Genomic DNA, 15,301 nt, shown 5'->3' on the forward strand with positions numbered 1-15,301 from the left:
AGCTCTCTTAAGGTCTAAGATGCTCTGTGAATAACTTTAATCTTTGCAGAGAAGTAGACTTAACTTTTAGGGGGAAATTCTAAGAAAACCTCACAATTTTAAGAATTTTCTTAGAATTTTGTCACAAGAAGCAACTCTTTGCATTAGGAAGCTTTGTGAATACGGCCCAAAATGATCAGGGCCCCGTTTCCCAGTTTCGATGTACTTTAGTACAAAGTACAAAGATCTCTAAGATATAGGCTACCTTAGCTAAGGGACTTCTTTTCCTACGAGTGTTTTCCACACTGTCCCTTAGGGACACTTGATTATTTTCCAGCGCGCCTCATTAGACTTTAGTTTGATCAATTTGTCAAGTATCTGTCAGATTTTCAGTACATAGTGGGAGGGTACAGCCTGTGGTCTCGTCAGAAAAAACATATCCTCAGTTAGTTAGCTCCGTTAAATGAATGAATGAATGGATGAATAAATAAATAAATAAATCTATATATTTATAATATTCAAAATTCATTATTATTTTTCATGGTTAATTTTAAACTAATTATGTAATTTGCGCAAGGAGTCTAGATGTGAATTATACTGCAACTGTCCATTTAAAAAGCATAATTTTGGCCTAATAAAGTTCAAACTGTGACAGGATGAACAGAGCGCATCACTAAGGGACAGCTTACCAGTGGTTCAGACCACCCTATACCTTTCAGAAGATATATCTTCACTAAGGAGACTCTGGGAAACAGCCCGTAAACTCAAGAGAGACCTTAAGATACAACTTACGATACACGTAGCGCTACGAAGACTCTGGGAAATGGGGCCTAGGACGTTTAACCAGCAGCTGAATTATTCACAGAGGTCTCCTTCTCTGAAACAGACAGATCAGCTGATTCAAACGCTAAGTAAAGCAGTTTAATATTAAAAATCTGTTTTTCTGACACCGCTTGTCACAGATGGGCTTCTAACTACGCAAATAGCCCTATCTCAAGTTAGTGTTTGGTTTGTCCGTTTTGGGCTACTGTAGAAACATGGTGTCTCCGTGATGAAAACCTGCTCCCTATGTTAATACAAACAGCTCATTTTAAGGTAACAAACACAACTGTTCTTATTTTCAGGTGATTATACACTAAAGGAAACATATTAGTTCCATTTCTGATTTCAGATCCCCCTAAATCCTACAATGGACCTTCAACATTTCTAAAAGATGGACACACTGTTCACATAAAGTGTAGTTTATGGACATACACACAAACAGTTGACACCTTTGACACACTGGGTGTTTTTATTGAAATATGCATAATAAATATCAGAACAGAGAAGTCAGTCCAACACAGACGTGAAACTCCATTTGTCTGGTCGCTGTCCGTAGCATTTCCTGTTTGAGCAGATCCACTCGGGGTTAATACCACTCGTTACATGAAGTGTTCATGTAATGACTTGGGTGTGTAATCCACCCAGTAAGCATTGTGCAGTAGTCTCAGGAGAAATCTCAATCGTCCAAAATGCATCTCCTCCTCCAGAAATCTGCCCTGTAGACTGAGCCGTCTGTGGAAAAGTTTGTAGACAGACACGTCCAGGATGAGACGAGGGGAGCTGTTATTGTGCTTTGGAACTGTGGACAGTCCTTAAGGTGAGGCATTAGGGGCACAGCAGCAGGAGAACACAGGGTTAAAACATGATAAAAACACATCAAGTGGAAATAGTGGTTACTGCTTTAAAGACATGAATGTTTCTACAGGCTTCATCAACCTGAAAATACCAGTGCTGCTGTCTGCCTGCCATGGATTAACATTAAATTAATAAATACATGAAATCAAGACATTCAAAACAAATCATGACAGACTGTGGCTCCCTCACCCTCAATACACCACAGAGAGAAAAATACTACAGGGAGCTGGGGTTGCAAAGACTTTATCGCCTCAGAACTCATCTTCCATCTAGAAGTCATAAGCGAGAGTCACGATAAATACATCTCAGTCTACATGTCAACATGCACTAATGAGAATATTTACACCATTTCTCAGAAAGGGTTCATTTAGACAGTGGTAAGTCTCTACAGTGGCAAAATCTATCATGCAGCTTAAGTTAAACAGGAGAACGAAAAATAGTTGTTACCACTCATCTCTGCTGGCTGCTGCTAAGGTTGAGTTTAATTCTTCCTGTTCCTCCCTTGGAATCTGACAGAAGTCATGTTGCATTTATGTAATACGAGAATTATCAGCTGGCTTGTAACATCACACACTTGCATCAAATGAATCCATTGTATGCTAAAACATAAAAGGATAAGACTAATATAGTTTTCATTTTAAGAAATCCCATGAAAAGACCAACACACACAGTATACCCATGTGCCAAAAAAAGAAAAAAGAAAAAAAAAGAAAAAACCTCCTATCGCAGTAAATGCCCTCTTGTGAACAAAATATGTATTTATCCACTGCAGAAAATAGTCCCGTCCCATTTCCTCCTGTGTTTTAAAGATTTATGCTAGGGATGCACGATATTGGATTTTTTGCGGATATCTGATATACTGATATATAACAATTTATTTGGTCGATAATCTGTATATCTACGTTTTTCCACCAGCAGAGGGAGACATGAAATAGGATACTTTCAATGTATGTAATAGTCATTCATTGTGCAAAATTAGAAAAAGCATGTTGGCTGATTCTGATAGTTAATTTTAAAGCCAATATCTGCCAATACCAATGACATACCGAAATTATCATGCATCCTTAATTTATGCCTTTTCTAACAGACAGGGCAGGGAAGTCAGAAAGTATTGAAATGGGCTAAGGTTACGGTCACGAGTGAAATTAACACTAGTGAATATTCGCCTCCAGTTTACTTCCATTCAGTGTGAGCAGAGGGGTGAACTAAACGTTGCTTGCAGAAGCAAGGCAAATTTGCATCTTCGCGTTGCGTGGAGTTTAACTTTGGTGGACTTTGACTGGCGAAGTCGCAGCCTCAACCAATAGCAATGTAGTATGTGTGGAGGAGACACTGATTGTTGCCAATACTGAAAGATAATGGCCATGAAAAATACAAACCACCCCACATGAGAGATGCTGTCCGACCGGCAGTGAGTCCGACACAAGCATTAAACATTTGAAAATGGAACCGGTAACGTCATATTTCGTGGTATTTATTAGCAAGCTAGCTAAAATTAGCTAGCAAACTAGCTTTCTGTGTTTATCACACCCAGCACTGCCCACATTAGGCACAAATATGACCTTGGCAGATGAGTCACTTGTCTGCATTCACTCGTATGATCGTAAGTTAACACCTTATTGGTCTTGGTCTTGTCATGGGATTAGTTGCCAAAACAAAACAAAACAAAAAAAAACAGGATAACACCTTTAAAATTTAAGCATTACGACTATCTTATTTTTATGTCCAAGATGGAAGAACTACTGACACCTGCTGTTAAGTTTGACATAAATGTTGCATTACAATACTGAAAGCACATCCATGGAAGGATTTATGCAACATATTGAAGCCTAATGCATTCACTTGAGAGTTCAGTCATTTTAGTTTGAATGGAACAAAAAAAAAACACTCTTGTTTTTCTGAATTTAAATCAGAAGTATTAATAAAAAAAATAAATGAATAAATAAAAAACCGAGCAGAATTTGTCATAAAAATGTCAATTCGGAAAAACAAGCAGAATTTTTTTTCTAATGAAACTGAGATAATAATGTTGTAAATTCAGAAAAAAAACAAGAAGAGAATTTGGAAAACCTTTCTAATGAATCTGAGAAAAAAAAATTTGATTAAAAGAAAAGCTGAACTTTTTCCTCAATGAAAACTTTTCCCAGAATTCTAAAATAATATCATTAAAAACACAAAAACAGAGATTAATTTGTTTTTCTCAAGTGAATGCATCATGCTAATGTAAACATGTCCCATAGGTAGACCAAACTGCAAGCAGTTGATTCTCTACAAACTCTCTACTGTTAGCATTTCTATCTCAGTGAGTACTACATTCATTTAGAAACAGGAACATTTTGCTTACTTGCGTAAAAGTTCTCTCTTGACCTTGGGAAAAATACTTCATAAAATACTTTATAGTTTTTACCACCAGAGGAAGCTAGTAAGTGAACCTTGACTTCAGATTATTTTGTTGAACATTTAATCTGTTACTAAAGTGACAATATTGGCATTGATAACTGTTAGGAAAATATAAATTAATGTTTGAGGCACACACGCATTCTTACCAGGATATACCTGCACTCTTACCAGGACAAACACACACACACACACACACACACACACACACACACACACACAGTTACAGTACACTACAGAAACCAGTTGATCACTTTGAAAACATTAAGTCGAAAGATATAAAAATAAATGCAGGGCAAAAACATGCACCAGAGCATGACCATCCTTGAAATATGACACACTGAACCACACACACATACACACACACACACACACACACACACACTGGAAACAGCATTTTAAACAGCCAGGTTGGTGCCTGTAGTTCAGGCCATGCAGCCACAGGTTCAGCTCCAGACTCTGAGCCACATCACTGACATCAGTTTTTGTGTTCATCCATAGGCTGAACGAAGAGAAAATGCCCAACACAAGTCCAGTGAATCAAAAGAAAGAGAAGCATGGAGAGCTGGTGACTCTGTAACACTCAGTCACTCAGTAGGTTACAGAACAGAATCCTCGTTCTAGTGTGTCACTGATCGCTCAGTCTCTTCCTGAGATAGTCTCTTCTTTCCATGTCCCATAGGCATGCTTGCTAATGCTAACGCTAACATGGGTGTAGGGATGGTGGCGCTATAATCGCCAGTTGCAGGCAGGAAAATAAATCTATCACACAGTTTTTGTACCTTCTGAAGGCAGACTAGGCTACACAGCTACCACGTCTTCTGCTGCTACTTACATTTAAAGAAACATCAGTGGTTTCACCCCCCCCCCCCCTCCCCCGCCCCACCCATTTTAAAATCTACAATACTGTCAGCAATTTTCCAAAGCGTACTTATGTTTGTTTGATTTTCTTCCCTCCAAGCAGCCACTGTGTCAGTTATTTTTAGTACACTGTGAACAATCATCAACACTACATCAGCATTACATGTTGGTGCATTTTAAACAACATCCATCCATCTTCTAACCGCTTCATCCTCTTGAGGGTCGCGGGGGGGGGGCTGGCTGGCTGGAGCCTATCCCAGCTGACATCGGGCGAGAGGCAGGGTACACCCTGGACAGGTCGCCAGACTATCGCAGGGCTGACACATAGAGACATACAACCATTCACACTCACATTCACACCTATGGACAATTTAGAGTTATCAATTAACCTAGTCCCCAATCTGCATGTCTTTGGACTGTGGGAGGAAGCCAGAGTGCCCGGAGAGAACCCACTCTGACACGGAGAGAACATGCAAACTCCGCACAGAGGGGCTCCCACACCTGGGATCGAACCAGGAACCCTCTTGCTGTGAGGCGACAGTGCTTCAGCAGGACTATCGGGCTTGACAGTAGGAAAAATATGAAATACTCTGATGGATTACAGTGAGCTTTACATTGCTTCAAGATTTTTGGTGTAATGAAAGAAGTGTCACGAATGGCTGCCTGGAAGGTAGCAAATCAACCTTAAACACACAGTTTGTTCTGGAAAATTCTACACAGTAATGTAAGGTAATTGGGATGTGTAGTTTATGAAATAAAACATAATTAAGCACTGCTTGTAACTGAATTAGAAAGGGTCTTTCAGAGCCACAGGCGGGGTAATAATACTGCATCCAAGCTTATGGCTGATCCAAAGCCCTGAACTCTCACAGGAAGCAGTGGAACTTTTTGCTTTGGTAACCAAATGTCTCTTCAGTTTTCATTTCTTGTCCCTCACTTTCTCCTTCCCTTCTCATGTGTCTAATCCCAGAGGCTAAAAGTGGAAGGGTGGGTGAAGTTGTTGGTAGTGAGGAGAAGTTTTAGAGGAAAATGTAGAGCTGAGTTGCAGCCCAGTGGTGTCTCTTGGGGCTAAAGGTCGACGCCTTTGACCAGCGAGGCTTCCAGTGTGATGGGGAAGTCATGGAGCGTCTCCAGGACTCCAATGAGGGCGTTGACAGTGGTGCGGTCTCTGAGCAAAGCTGTGTCCTCATACATCCTCAGGATCACCGGGCACTCCACCAGCAGGGGGAGCCACTGGGGCAGCAGCCGGTCTCTGCAGAACGAATAGTAAAATGATGTTTGTACATCTGTGGCTGGAGTGATACATCAGTACATACTGACCCTCAGCAGAATGCCTATATAGTGCAGGATGCTGACTGAGATAAATGTCACCGACGTTGATGACTGTTGAATGTTTATTTTCTTTTAATATATAGAAAATAAAAGGATAGGACCAAAATTGTTTTTAACTTCTTACCCCTTTTGAACAACAACGATATTATCTGAGTAGCTTATTTGTTGCTTATATGTGGCTGAAGATCCCAGGTATTTTTGTGTCTGTATTATTTTAACCCATTCAATAAATTGACCTAAAATAATGAAAATAAAAAAATCTGGTAACACTTTCTATGAAGACCACATCTATAATGCTTTAAATGGTCAGCCAGAGCCTTCAGCTATCAGGCTCCTCTCCTGTGGAATCATCTTCCTGTTGCGGTCCGGAAGGCAGACACCGTCTCCACATTTAAGACTAGACTTAAGACTTTCCTTTTTGATCAAAGCTCACAGTTAGGGCTGGCTCAGGCTTGCCTTGTACCAGCCCCTAGTTAGGCTGACTTAGGCTGGGGCCCTCCTATAATACACTGGGCACCTTCTCTCCTTCTCGCTCTCTCTCTGTCCTTTGCTTACACTAATGTCCTGTTACTGCATCTCGCTAACTCGGCCGTACTGCATGTCACTAACTCAGCTTCTTCTCCAGAGCCTTTGTGCTCCACTGTCTCTCAGTTTAACTCATATTGCAGCGGTGCCTGGATAGTGTGACATGTGAGGTTGTGCTGCTGCCGTGGTCCTGCCAGATGCCTCCTGCTGCTGCTGTTATCATTAGTCATACATCTACTGTTATTATACACATATGATTACTGTCACACATGTATACTATCAGATATTAATATATACTTTCAACATATTGTACCACAGTAGCCGTAATTATAACTATAATATTATTACTTTCATTAATGTTGTTGTAAGATACTGTCATTACCGTCTGTCCTGCATCTCTCTCTGTCTCTGTCTCATTCTGTCATACGGATGACTGTTAATTCATCATGTTGATTTGTTCTGTACGACATCTATTGCACGTCTGTCCGTCCTGGAAGAGGGATCCCTTCTCAGTTGCTCTTCCTGAGGTTTCTACCATTTTTTCCCCAGTTAAAGGTTTTTTTTGGGGGGGAGTTTTTCCTTATCCGCTGTGAGGGTCCAAAGGACAGAGGGATGTCGTATGCTGTAAAGCCCTGTGAGGCAAACTGTGATTTGTGATATTGGGCTTTATAAATAAAATTGATTGATTGATTGACTGATTGATTATAGGGCCATTAATGGTGCATTATAATGCACTTATCATGGTCTATGACTACACTCACGAACACACATAATAATGCTTGCTGATGCATTGTATCAACATTATAGATGCGACTTATGATGAATTATAAGTGTCAAGTGTCTTATGGATCCTCTTCACTAGTTATAAAGTAAAGGTTGACTGATGAGGCTTATGATGCACTATGAATACCTGCACACGCCCATACACAACTGTAATCAAACTGTAATAGTCCATGCATCATTGTATGTGTTAAGTAAACTTAAGTAACTAGCTACATTCATTCAGTAACCGCTTAACCTGTTGAGGGTCGCAGGGGGCTGGAGCCTGTCCCAGCTGACATTGGGCGAGAGGCATGTACACCCTGGACAGGTCACCAGACTATCGCAGGGCTGACATTCACACTCACAAACACACCTATGGGCATTTATTTATTTATTTTTTTAAAGATATTTTTTAGGGCATTTTTTGCCTTTAATTGACAGGACAGTGAAGCGTGAAGGGGGGAGAGAGAGAGAGAGAGAGAGGGAGTGACATGCAGCAAAGAGCCACAGGCTGGACTCGAACCTGGGCCGCTGCGGCAACAGCCTTGTACATGGGGCGCCTGCTCTACCACTAAGCCACCGACACCCCACCTACGGGCAATTTGAGTCACCAATTAACCTGCATGTCTTTGGATTGTGGGAGGAAGCCGGAGTACCTGGAGAAAACCCACACTGACATGCACAGACACACACGCACAAACTCCGCACAGAAGGGCTCCCAAACCCTGGGTTTGAACCAGGAACCCACTTGCTGTGAGGCAATAGTGCTAACCACTATACCGTAGCTGTAGCTAGCTAGGCAGCACATACAGCACACACGTTATTATAGATGCATCAATATGTATTTCACTTAACTAATCACATATAATGATAACTTATAATACTGCATGGACTATAACATACAATGAATCCTTTCTACAGTTGACCGTTGAAGTGTGTATAGGCAGGTATAGGTTTTCATAATGCATTATAAGCCCCATCAGTTAACCCCTGGTATATAATTAGTCAAGGTCATCCAGGAGAGACTTATAATTCATTATAAGGAGAGCAGACACGTTCCAGGTAGTTGAACAACAGCAGTGTACCTGGCTCCGAGGCAGACCAGCAGCTGGAACTTCCCATCCTTGCCAATGTTCCTGGGGGTGGAGTTGATAGCGTTGACGTAGTGACAGAGTGATTGACAGGTCATCCCCAGGGGCTCGGCGGTCTCCTGAAGGTCTCCCATCTGGTCAGCTGACTCCATGTAGGCAACAGCCTTCTCTGCAGAGGGAAAGGAGGGCATGTTTCCTTTCACACTGTGCTTTAGCAGCTAAACAAACACTGCTGTGAGTGAAGAGCATGTGTTCTATACAGTCACCTAACACAACTTTCTACAAATGTTCATTTTGTCCCGACATAAACTGCTCTTCAGTGATACTTCAGTGATGCAACTCCTTCCCTTTTCACAAGTCTTTTCAGCAGACATATAGCAGACTATTAAATAATAACAATATACATGTGACAAAAATGTACACAGATGGATATGCATGAACAAAAACTGGTTTAATGAATAAAATTCGATTTTAAAAAAGTAAAACTAACACGTTTCCCCATAAATCTCCTGCAATGGGCCAAATAAATATTTCATCTTCTCAGCAGCAGGTGGCACTGTCACTCCACACTCACCAACAAAGTCCCACACAAACATCGTCTTCTGGAAGAGTCGGGCAGACTTGAAGCCGTGATGGAAGAACTGTTCCAGAGCTGTCACCAAGCTGTTCTCTCCACACAGCAGGACGGTCAGGCTGCCTCTCTGCAGCCACACAGCCAAACAGCAACACATGAAACACACACACAGAACAAAAATCAGCAGGATGAGGAGAGGCAACTGAGCTCTCTCTACATAAACTCTGCCTGTGCTTTAATTTAAAATTACTGTGGGTCTACAGCTATATTTACTAGTACACATACTATGATATAGGGCTGGGCAATATATCAATATTATACAGACATCATGATATAAGACTAGACATGGTCTTAGATCTTGGATATGACAACATGGTAAGTTGTCTTTGTTGGTTTAAAGGCTGCATTACAGTTAATTGATGTCATTTTCTAAACTTATCAGACTGTTCTAGCTGTTCTATTGACCCACTTGGTCATTATATCCACATTGCTGATAATTATTAATCAAAATTATCCTTGTATAGATATATTATTATGGTATACAAGGGTAAAATCCTGACAGTATCATTTTTAATACCATATAAAAAACAGATGCTCATCTTCCTATTTAACTCAGATGGAGAGGCTGTACTGAGGATGTATTGTATGTAGCGCACAGCACGCACCACCAGGTCAGTCTGCACTGATGGAACAAGTAGCTGACGTGAAAAACATGGTGACTACGAGTGGTGGGGATAATGTAACAGGACTGTCAACAACCAGCAATAGCAGAGACAGACCACAGGGAAAACTGTGTTACTGTGTAACACTTTATATCTGTCATAATATAACACTACATCATATTCATATTCTTATATCAGCCTGTATACATATACATGTAAATATCGTTAGAAGTGAAGATACCCCTTGCTTAGGTGTGCCTCTTTCCTGGGTGCCAGCCTGTGCAGGATAAACCACAGTGAACCAAAAGAAATCCAAGGTCCAACACACATCAGGATACTCAGACTGACACTTATTGTACTGACAGCTTACATTAAAAACACGCATGTATGCCGTAATGTATGCAATCTGGATCTTCTTATCCTTACCTAAGTTTAATTGTCTCTCATTATCTCATGAATAATGAGAATAATATTCATAATGACATTTTGTATGGTAGAATTATAGTTGCTCTTGCCTTTGTTGTTGATGTTTTGTAGTGCACCTGTCTGATTCTTGGATTGCCAGCAGGTGATGATTTAAAAGACACACCTGATGGCAGTTAAGCTCAGAGCAAATCTAATGAAGCAACAGGCGAAACATGTCGTTTGCTCCTTTTTATTTTTAATGTAAGCTGTTTATAAAATAAGTGTCAGTCTGAGTATCCTGGTGTGAGCTGGAACTTTGATTTGGTTTTGGTTCAGCTACATATCCTTACACATATCCTTTCTATTTATACTGTGCAACATTCCTGTGGTTATATGTATATATATATATATATATATATTTATTATTATTATATTTATTTATTTATTTATATACAGTACAGGCCAAAAGTTTGGACACACCTTCTCATTCAATGCGTTTTCTTTATTTTCATGACTATTTACATTGTAGATTCTCACTGAAGACATCAAAACTATGAATGAACACATGTGGAGTTATGTACTTAACAAAAAAAGGTGAAATAACTGAAAACATGTTTTATATTCTAGTTTCTTCAAAATAGCCACCCTTTGCTCTGATTACTGCTTTGCACACTCTTGGCATTCTCTCCATGAGCTTCAAGAGGTAGTCACCTGAAATGGTTTTCCAACAGTCTTGAAGGAGTTCCCAGAGGTGTTTAGCACTTGTTGGCCCCTTTGCCTTCACTCTGCGGTCCAGCTCACCCCAAACCATCTCCATTGGGTTCAGGTCTGGTGACTGTGGAGGCCAGGTCATCTGCCGCAGCACTCCATCACTCTCCTTCTTGGTCAAATAGCCCTTACACAGCCTGGAGGTGTGTTTGGGGTCATTGTCCTGTTGAAAAATAAATGATCGTCCAACTAAACGCAAACCGGATGGGATGGCATGTCGCTGCAGGATGCTGTGGTAGCCATGCTGGTTCAGTGTGCCTTCAATTGTGAATAAATCCCCAACAGTGTCACCAGCAAAACACCCCCACACCATCACACCTCCTCCTCCATGCTTCACAGTGGGAACCAGGCATGTGGAATCCATCCGTTCACCTTTTCTGCGTCTCACAAAGACACGGCGGTTGGAACCAAAGATCTCAAATTTGGACTCATCAGACCAAAGCACAGATTTCCACTGGTCTAATGTCCATTCCTTGTGTTTCTTGGCCCAAACAAATCTCTTCTGCTTGTTGCCTCTCCTTAGCAGTGGTTTCCTAGCAGCTATTTGACCATGAAGGCCTGATTCGCGCAGTCTCCTCTTAACAGTTGTTCTAGAGATGGGTCTGCTGCTAGAACTCTGTGTGGCATTCATCTGGTCTCTGATCTGAGCTGCTGTTAACTTGCGATTTCTGAGGCTGGTGACTCGGATGAACTTATCCTCAGAAGCAGAGGTGACTCTTGGTCTTCCTTTCCTGGGTCGGTCCTCATGTGTGCCAGTTTCGTTGTAGCGCTTGATGGTTTTTGCGACTCCACTTGGGGACACATTGAAAGTTTTTGCAATTTTCCGGACTGACTGACCTTCATTTCTTAAAGTAATGATGGCCACTCGTTTTTCTTTAGTTAGCTGATTGGTTCTTGCCATAATATGAATTTTAACAGTTGTCCAATAGGGCTGTCGGCTGTGTATTAACCTGACTTCTGCACAACACAACTGATGGTCCCAACCCCATTGATAAAGCAAGAAATTCCACTAATTAACCCTGATAAGGCACACCTGTGAAGTGGAAACCATTTCAGGTGACTACCTCTTGAAGCTCATGGAGAGAATGCCAAGAGTGCGCAAAGCAGTAATCAGAGCAAAGGGTGGCTATTTTGAAGAAACTAGAATATAAAACATGTTTTCAGTTATTTCACCTTTTTTTGTTAAGTACATAACTCCACATGTGTTCATTCATAGTTTTGATGCCTTCAGTGAGAATCTACAATATAAATAGTCATGAAAATAAAGAAAACGCATTAAATGAGAAGGTGTGTCCAAACTTTTGGCCTGTACTGTATATATATATAAATAAAAAGTATATATAGTGTATACAGAATGATATGATTTTATCTTACATGTATTTTTGCTGTGTTTTTGTCTTGTCTCACTTCATTGATCACCTAATGACTTTTTTTCTTATCTTCTGCTTCTGACTCTTGCACTGCTGTGACATGTAAATTTCCCCACTGTGGGAGTAATACAGTTTTATCTTATTTTATCTGATATGTTGAACTTGTCAGCAAACAGTTGCAAAATGACTAATCCATGAGTTACATAGCAATGTTATTATTCATTTGGAGTCTTTGTGTCTGTGTCCACTCGATGAATCTAAGTCTATATTCAGCTGCTAAATATTTACCAGCTAACTGTGTGTGTCTGTTGTTTGTAGCGTACAGTGACTTTTCAGAGCTTCTTCTCCAAAAAACAGCAGAAAACAACAACAGGAGAGCAGTGAGAGTGAACCAGAAGCTGTGGGCTGGACAGATAAACACTGAGCTGACACTCTCTATTAAGATTCATAAAGATGAGGGATGCTGCAAATTCAGCTGATCATTCACTGAAGCTTCATTGCTAGCAGAGACACTTCTTACAGTCACAAATTTTTGATTTTTGTCCAGTTAACAAATCAAGTCCTAATCCTTTTATGAAGTAATTCTGTAGAGCCAATTTTGTTAGATCCTCATTAATCCACCTGCAGCTGCCCACTGCCCAAGAGTAGAATTAAGTGAGCCAGGAGTCCCCTGGACTACTTCTAACTTCTCTCCCACTGAGGCCCTGTCTACATATATACAGACATTTTCTGAAAAAGTATATTTCCTCTATGTTTTGGCCTCTCGTCCACACACAAACTGAGTTTTAGGTCCCTAAAACTGAGGTGTTTTAAAATGCCTTTGAAGGTAAAGATTTTTTAAAACTCCGGTTAATGTGTATCTGTATGGACATGTAAAATGGAGCATTTGGGAAACCATTCTGTCATTTCCTCAATTCATGCATGCCCGTTGTTGCTTTGTGTATTGTGTAATTACCGCCCTGTAATTGTATGCCTCTGTGCACCAGTCAAGTTTCTCTCCCAGATTACAAAGATTATTCCGTGGAAACATAGATGCTTCATACACATCTTTCCTCTGACAGCACAGAAGATCTATACAATCAGCACAGTTTCAAGGTGGACACCCAAGATTCGTGTCACCAATTCAATATCTGAATCTAATCAGTTCATTATTGAATCAGAGCAGATGTTTGTGGCAAATTTGAGGAAATTCCCTAAAGCTGTACTTGAGATATTGTGTTCACCAAAATAAGATGGATGCAAGGTCACAGTAACCTTGACCTTTGACCACCAAAAACTAATCAGTGCATTACTGAATCTGAGCAGATGTTTGTGCCAAATTTGACAAAATTTCCTCTAGCTGTTCTTGAGATATTGCTTTCATGAGAATGAGATGGATGCAAGGTCAGGCTGACCTTGACCTTTGACCACCAAAATCAAATCGGTTCATTTTGGAGTCCCGGTGAAGATCCAGGTGTCCTTGAGATATCGCGTTCACGATAAGTGTGGATGTACAGACAACCCGAAAACATAGTGCCTCCGGCCAGGGCTATTGCTGGCATGGAGGCATAAAAATGGTGGTTTGTTTATGTTGGGTTAGCACGGCTTGGTCTTATGACTACACTTAAACTTAGTATTGCTGCACAACGTCACAGATGAACAGAGTCGTCTACTGCGCTTAGAGTTATTTGGTCCATCAGAAACAACGGTTTTGGATCAGGCCCGGTCATATAACAGCAGATGGTGGGACACTTCCCAGAGTGGGACTGTTGTTAATGATGAGTTGAAGCATGCCCAGAGCATCACTCATATCACTGAGTGAGTTCCTGAGCCCTTATATTGAAGGGGAATGAACGTTGATGAGACCTCCGGATGGTGTTTTGAAAAAGGTAATGTTTTGTTCGCCTGTACACTTGCAACAAGAGGAGACTTTGGCAGCAGGTTAATGCTGGCGAGTGTTAAAATATCTCCATATGTCATGGTGTAGACAGGGCCTTAGGTGCAGCTGGTTAGCACTGAAATCCTTATCAATCTATAGGAGTTTCTCCGAATTGGGCTAGTTAGGAACCAACATTTAGCCGTATAACACTGGACAGCCCCAGAACATGATCTTACACTTTGAGACTGCTGATGCTACAAATCCTTTTACTGTCTTGTAGAATTTCGAGTCTTGCAGTGTTCTCCTGGCTTCACTGTGGCAGATTTTCAGCCTCTAACTACATGAAAGCAGTACTGTCTGGTTCATGGCCTCTTGCCCTCCACTCTTTACTCTCTTTCCATCAGTCCACTGACAGAGAGCACTTAGTGAGCTGTGGCTGCAGGACTGCCATTAGAGCAGCTATAAAACACCACTTTACCGACTACAACATCATGAACACAGTCAGTGGATAAAGACAGAATTAAATGATGAAAGGTTCAGAGAAAGTACAGCAGTGATGAAGCTGCTAAAAAATGAGTTCATTCATTATCAGGCAGACACCACTGAGATTGAGATCAGTCACTCACCTCTTTCTCTGGCTTGTGGAAGTGTTTGACAATGTTGTTCACAGCCTCCCCGATGGCCTCTTGGATTTGTGCTGATGTTGGTTCTATAATTAAATAAATAAAGTAAATAAAGAAAAGAGTTTCATGCTAGTGTTGGAGATATCAGCTGTAGAGGTGCCTGCCTTCTCATCTATATAATGAATCAAGATGGCACTCTGCTTGTGGGGCTCAAAGTGCCAAAAAAATGCATTTGAAAAACTCCACAGTAATGTGTCTTTCCAGAAATCATGACCCGGTTACTCAAGATAATCCACAGACCTAGAGCAGTTTGATGTAGGAACTACTTTCTGTCTACTGAACTACACCTGCCAATTGTATCAATACGCAGCAGGAAGCATGCATCCACTGCTAGTTCACCTAGCACCACTAAGCTAG

At 40.9% G+C, this 15,301-nt stretch overlaps 1 protein-coding gene across 2 annotated transcripts in view; it reads right to left on the reverse strand.

The window, feature by feature from the left end:
* Positions 1 to 1,253: 1,253 nt before the first annotated feature.
* The window catches only part of LOC125882979 (DENN domain-containing protein 5B-like), a 119,998-nt gene continuing 105,950 nt past the window's right edge, over positions 1,254 to 15,301 (reverse strand). For both annotated transcript variants that reach the window (XM_049567054.1, XM_049567053.1), the window contains 4 exons: positions 14,888 to 14,970; positions 9,199 to 9,325; positions 8,619 to 8,793; positions 1,254 to 6,166 (listed from right to left, as the gene is read on the reverse strand). In XM_049567054.1, the coding sequence (XP_049423011.1) occupies positions 5,983 to 6,166; positions 8,619 to 8,793; positions 9,199 to 9,325; positions 14,888 to 14,970 (569 nt within the window). In that variant the 3' untranslated portion in view covers positions 1,254 to 5,982. The remainder of the gene's footprint in view (positions 6,167 to 8,618; positions 8,794 to 9,198; positions 9,326 to 14,887; positions 14,971 to 15,301) is intronic.

Source organism: Epinephelus fuscoguttatus, linkage group LG22 (assembly GCF_011397635.1).
Source record: "Epinephelus fuscoguttatus linkage group LG22, E.fuscoguttatus.final_Chr_v1".
Lineage (NCBI taxonomy): Eukaryota > Metazoa > Chordata > Actinopteri > Perciformes > Serranidae > Epinephelus > Epinephelus fuscoguttatus.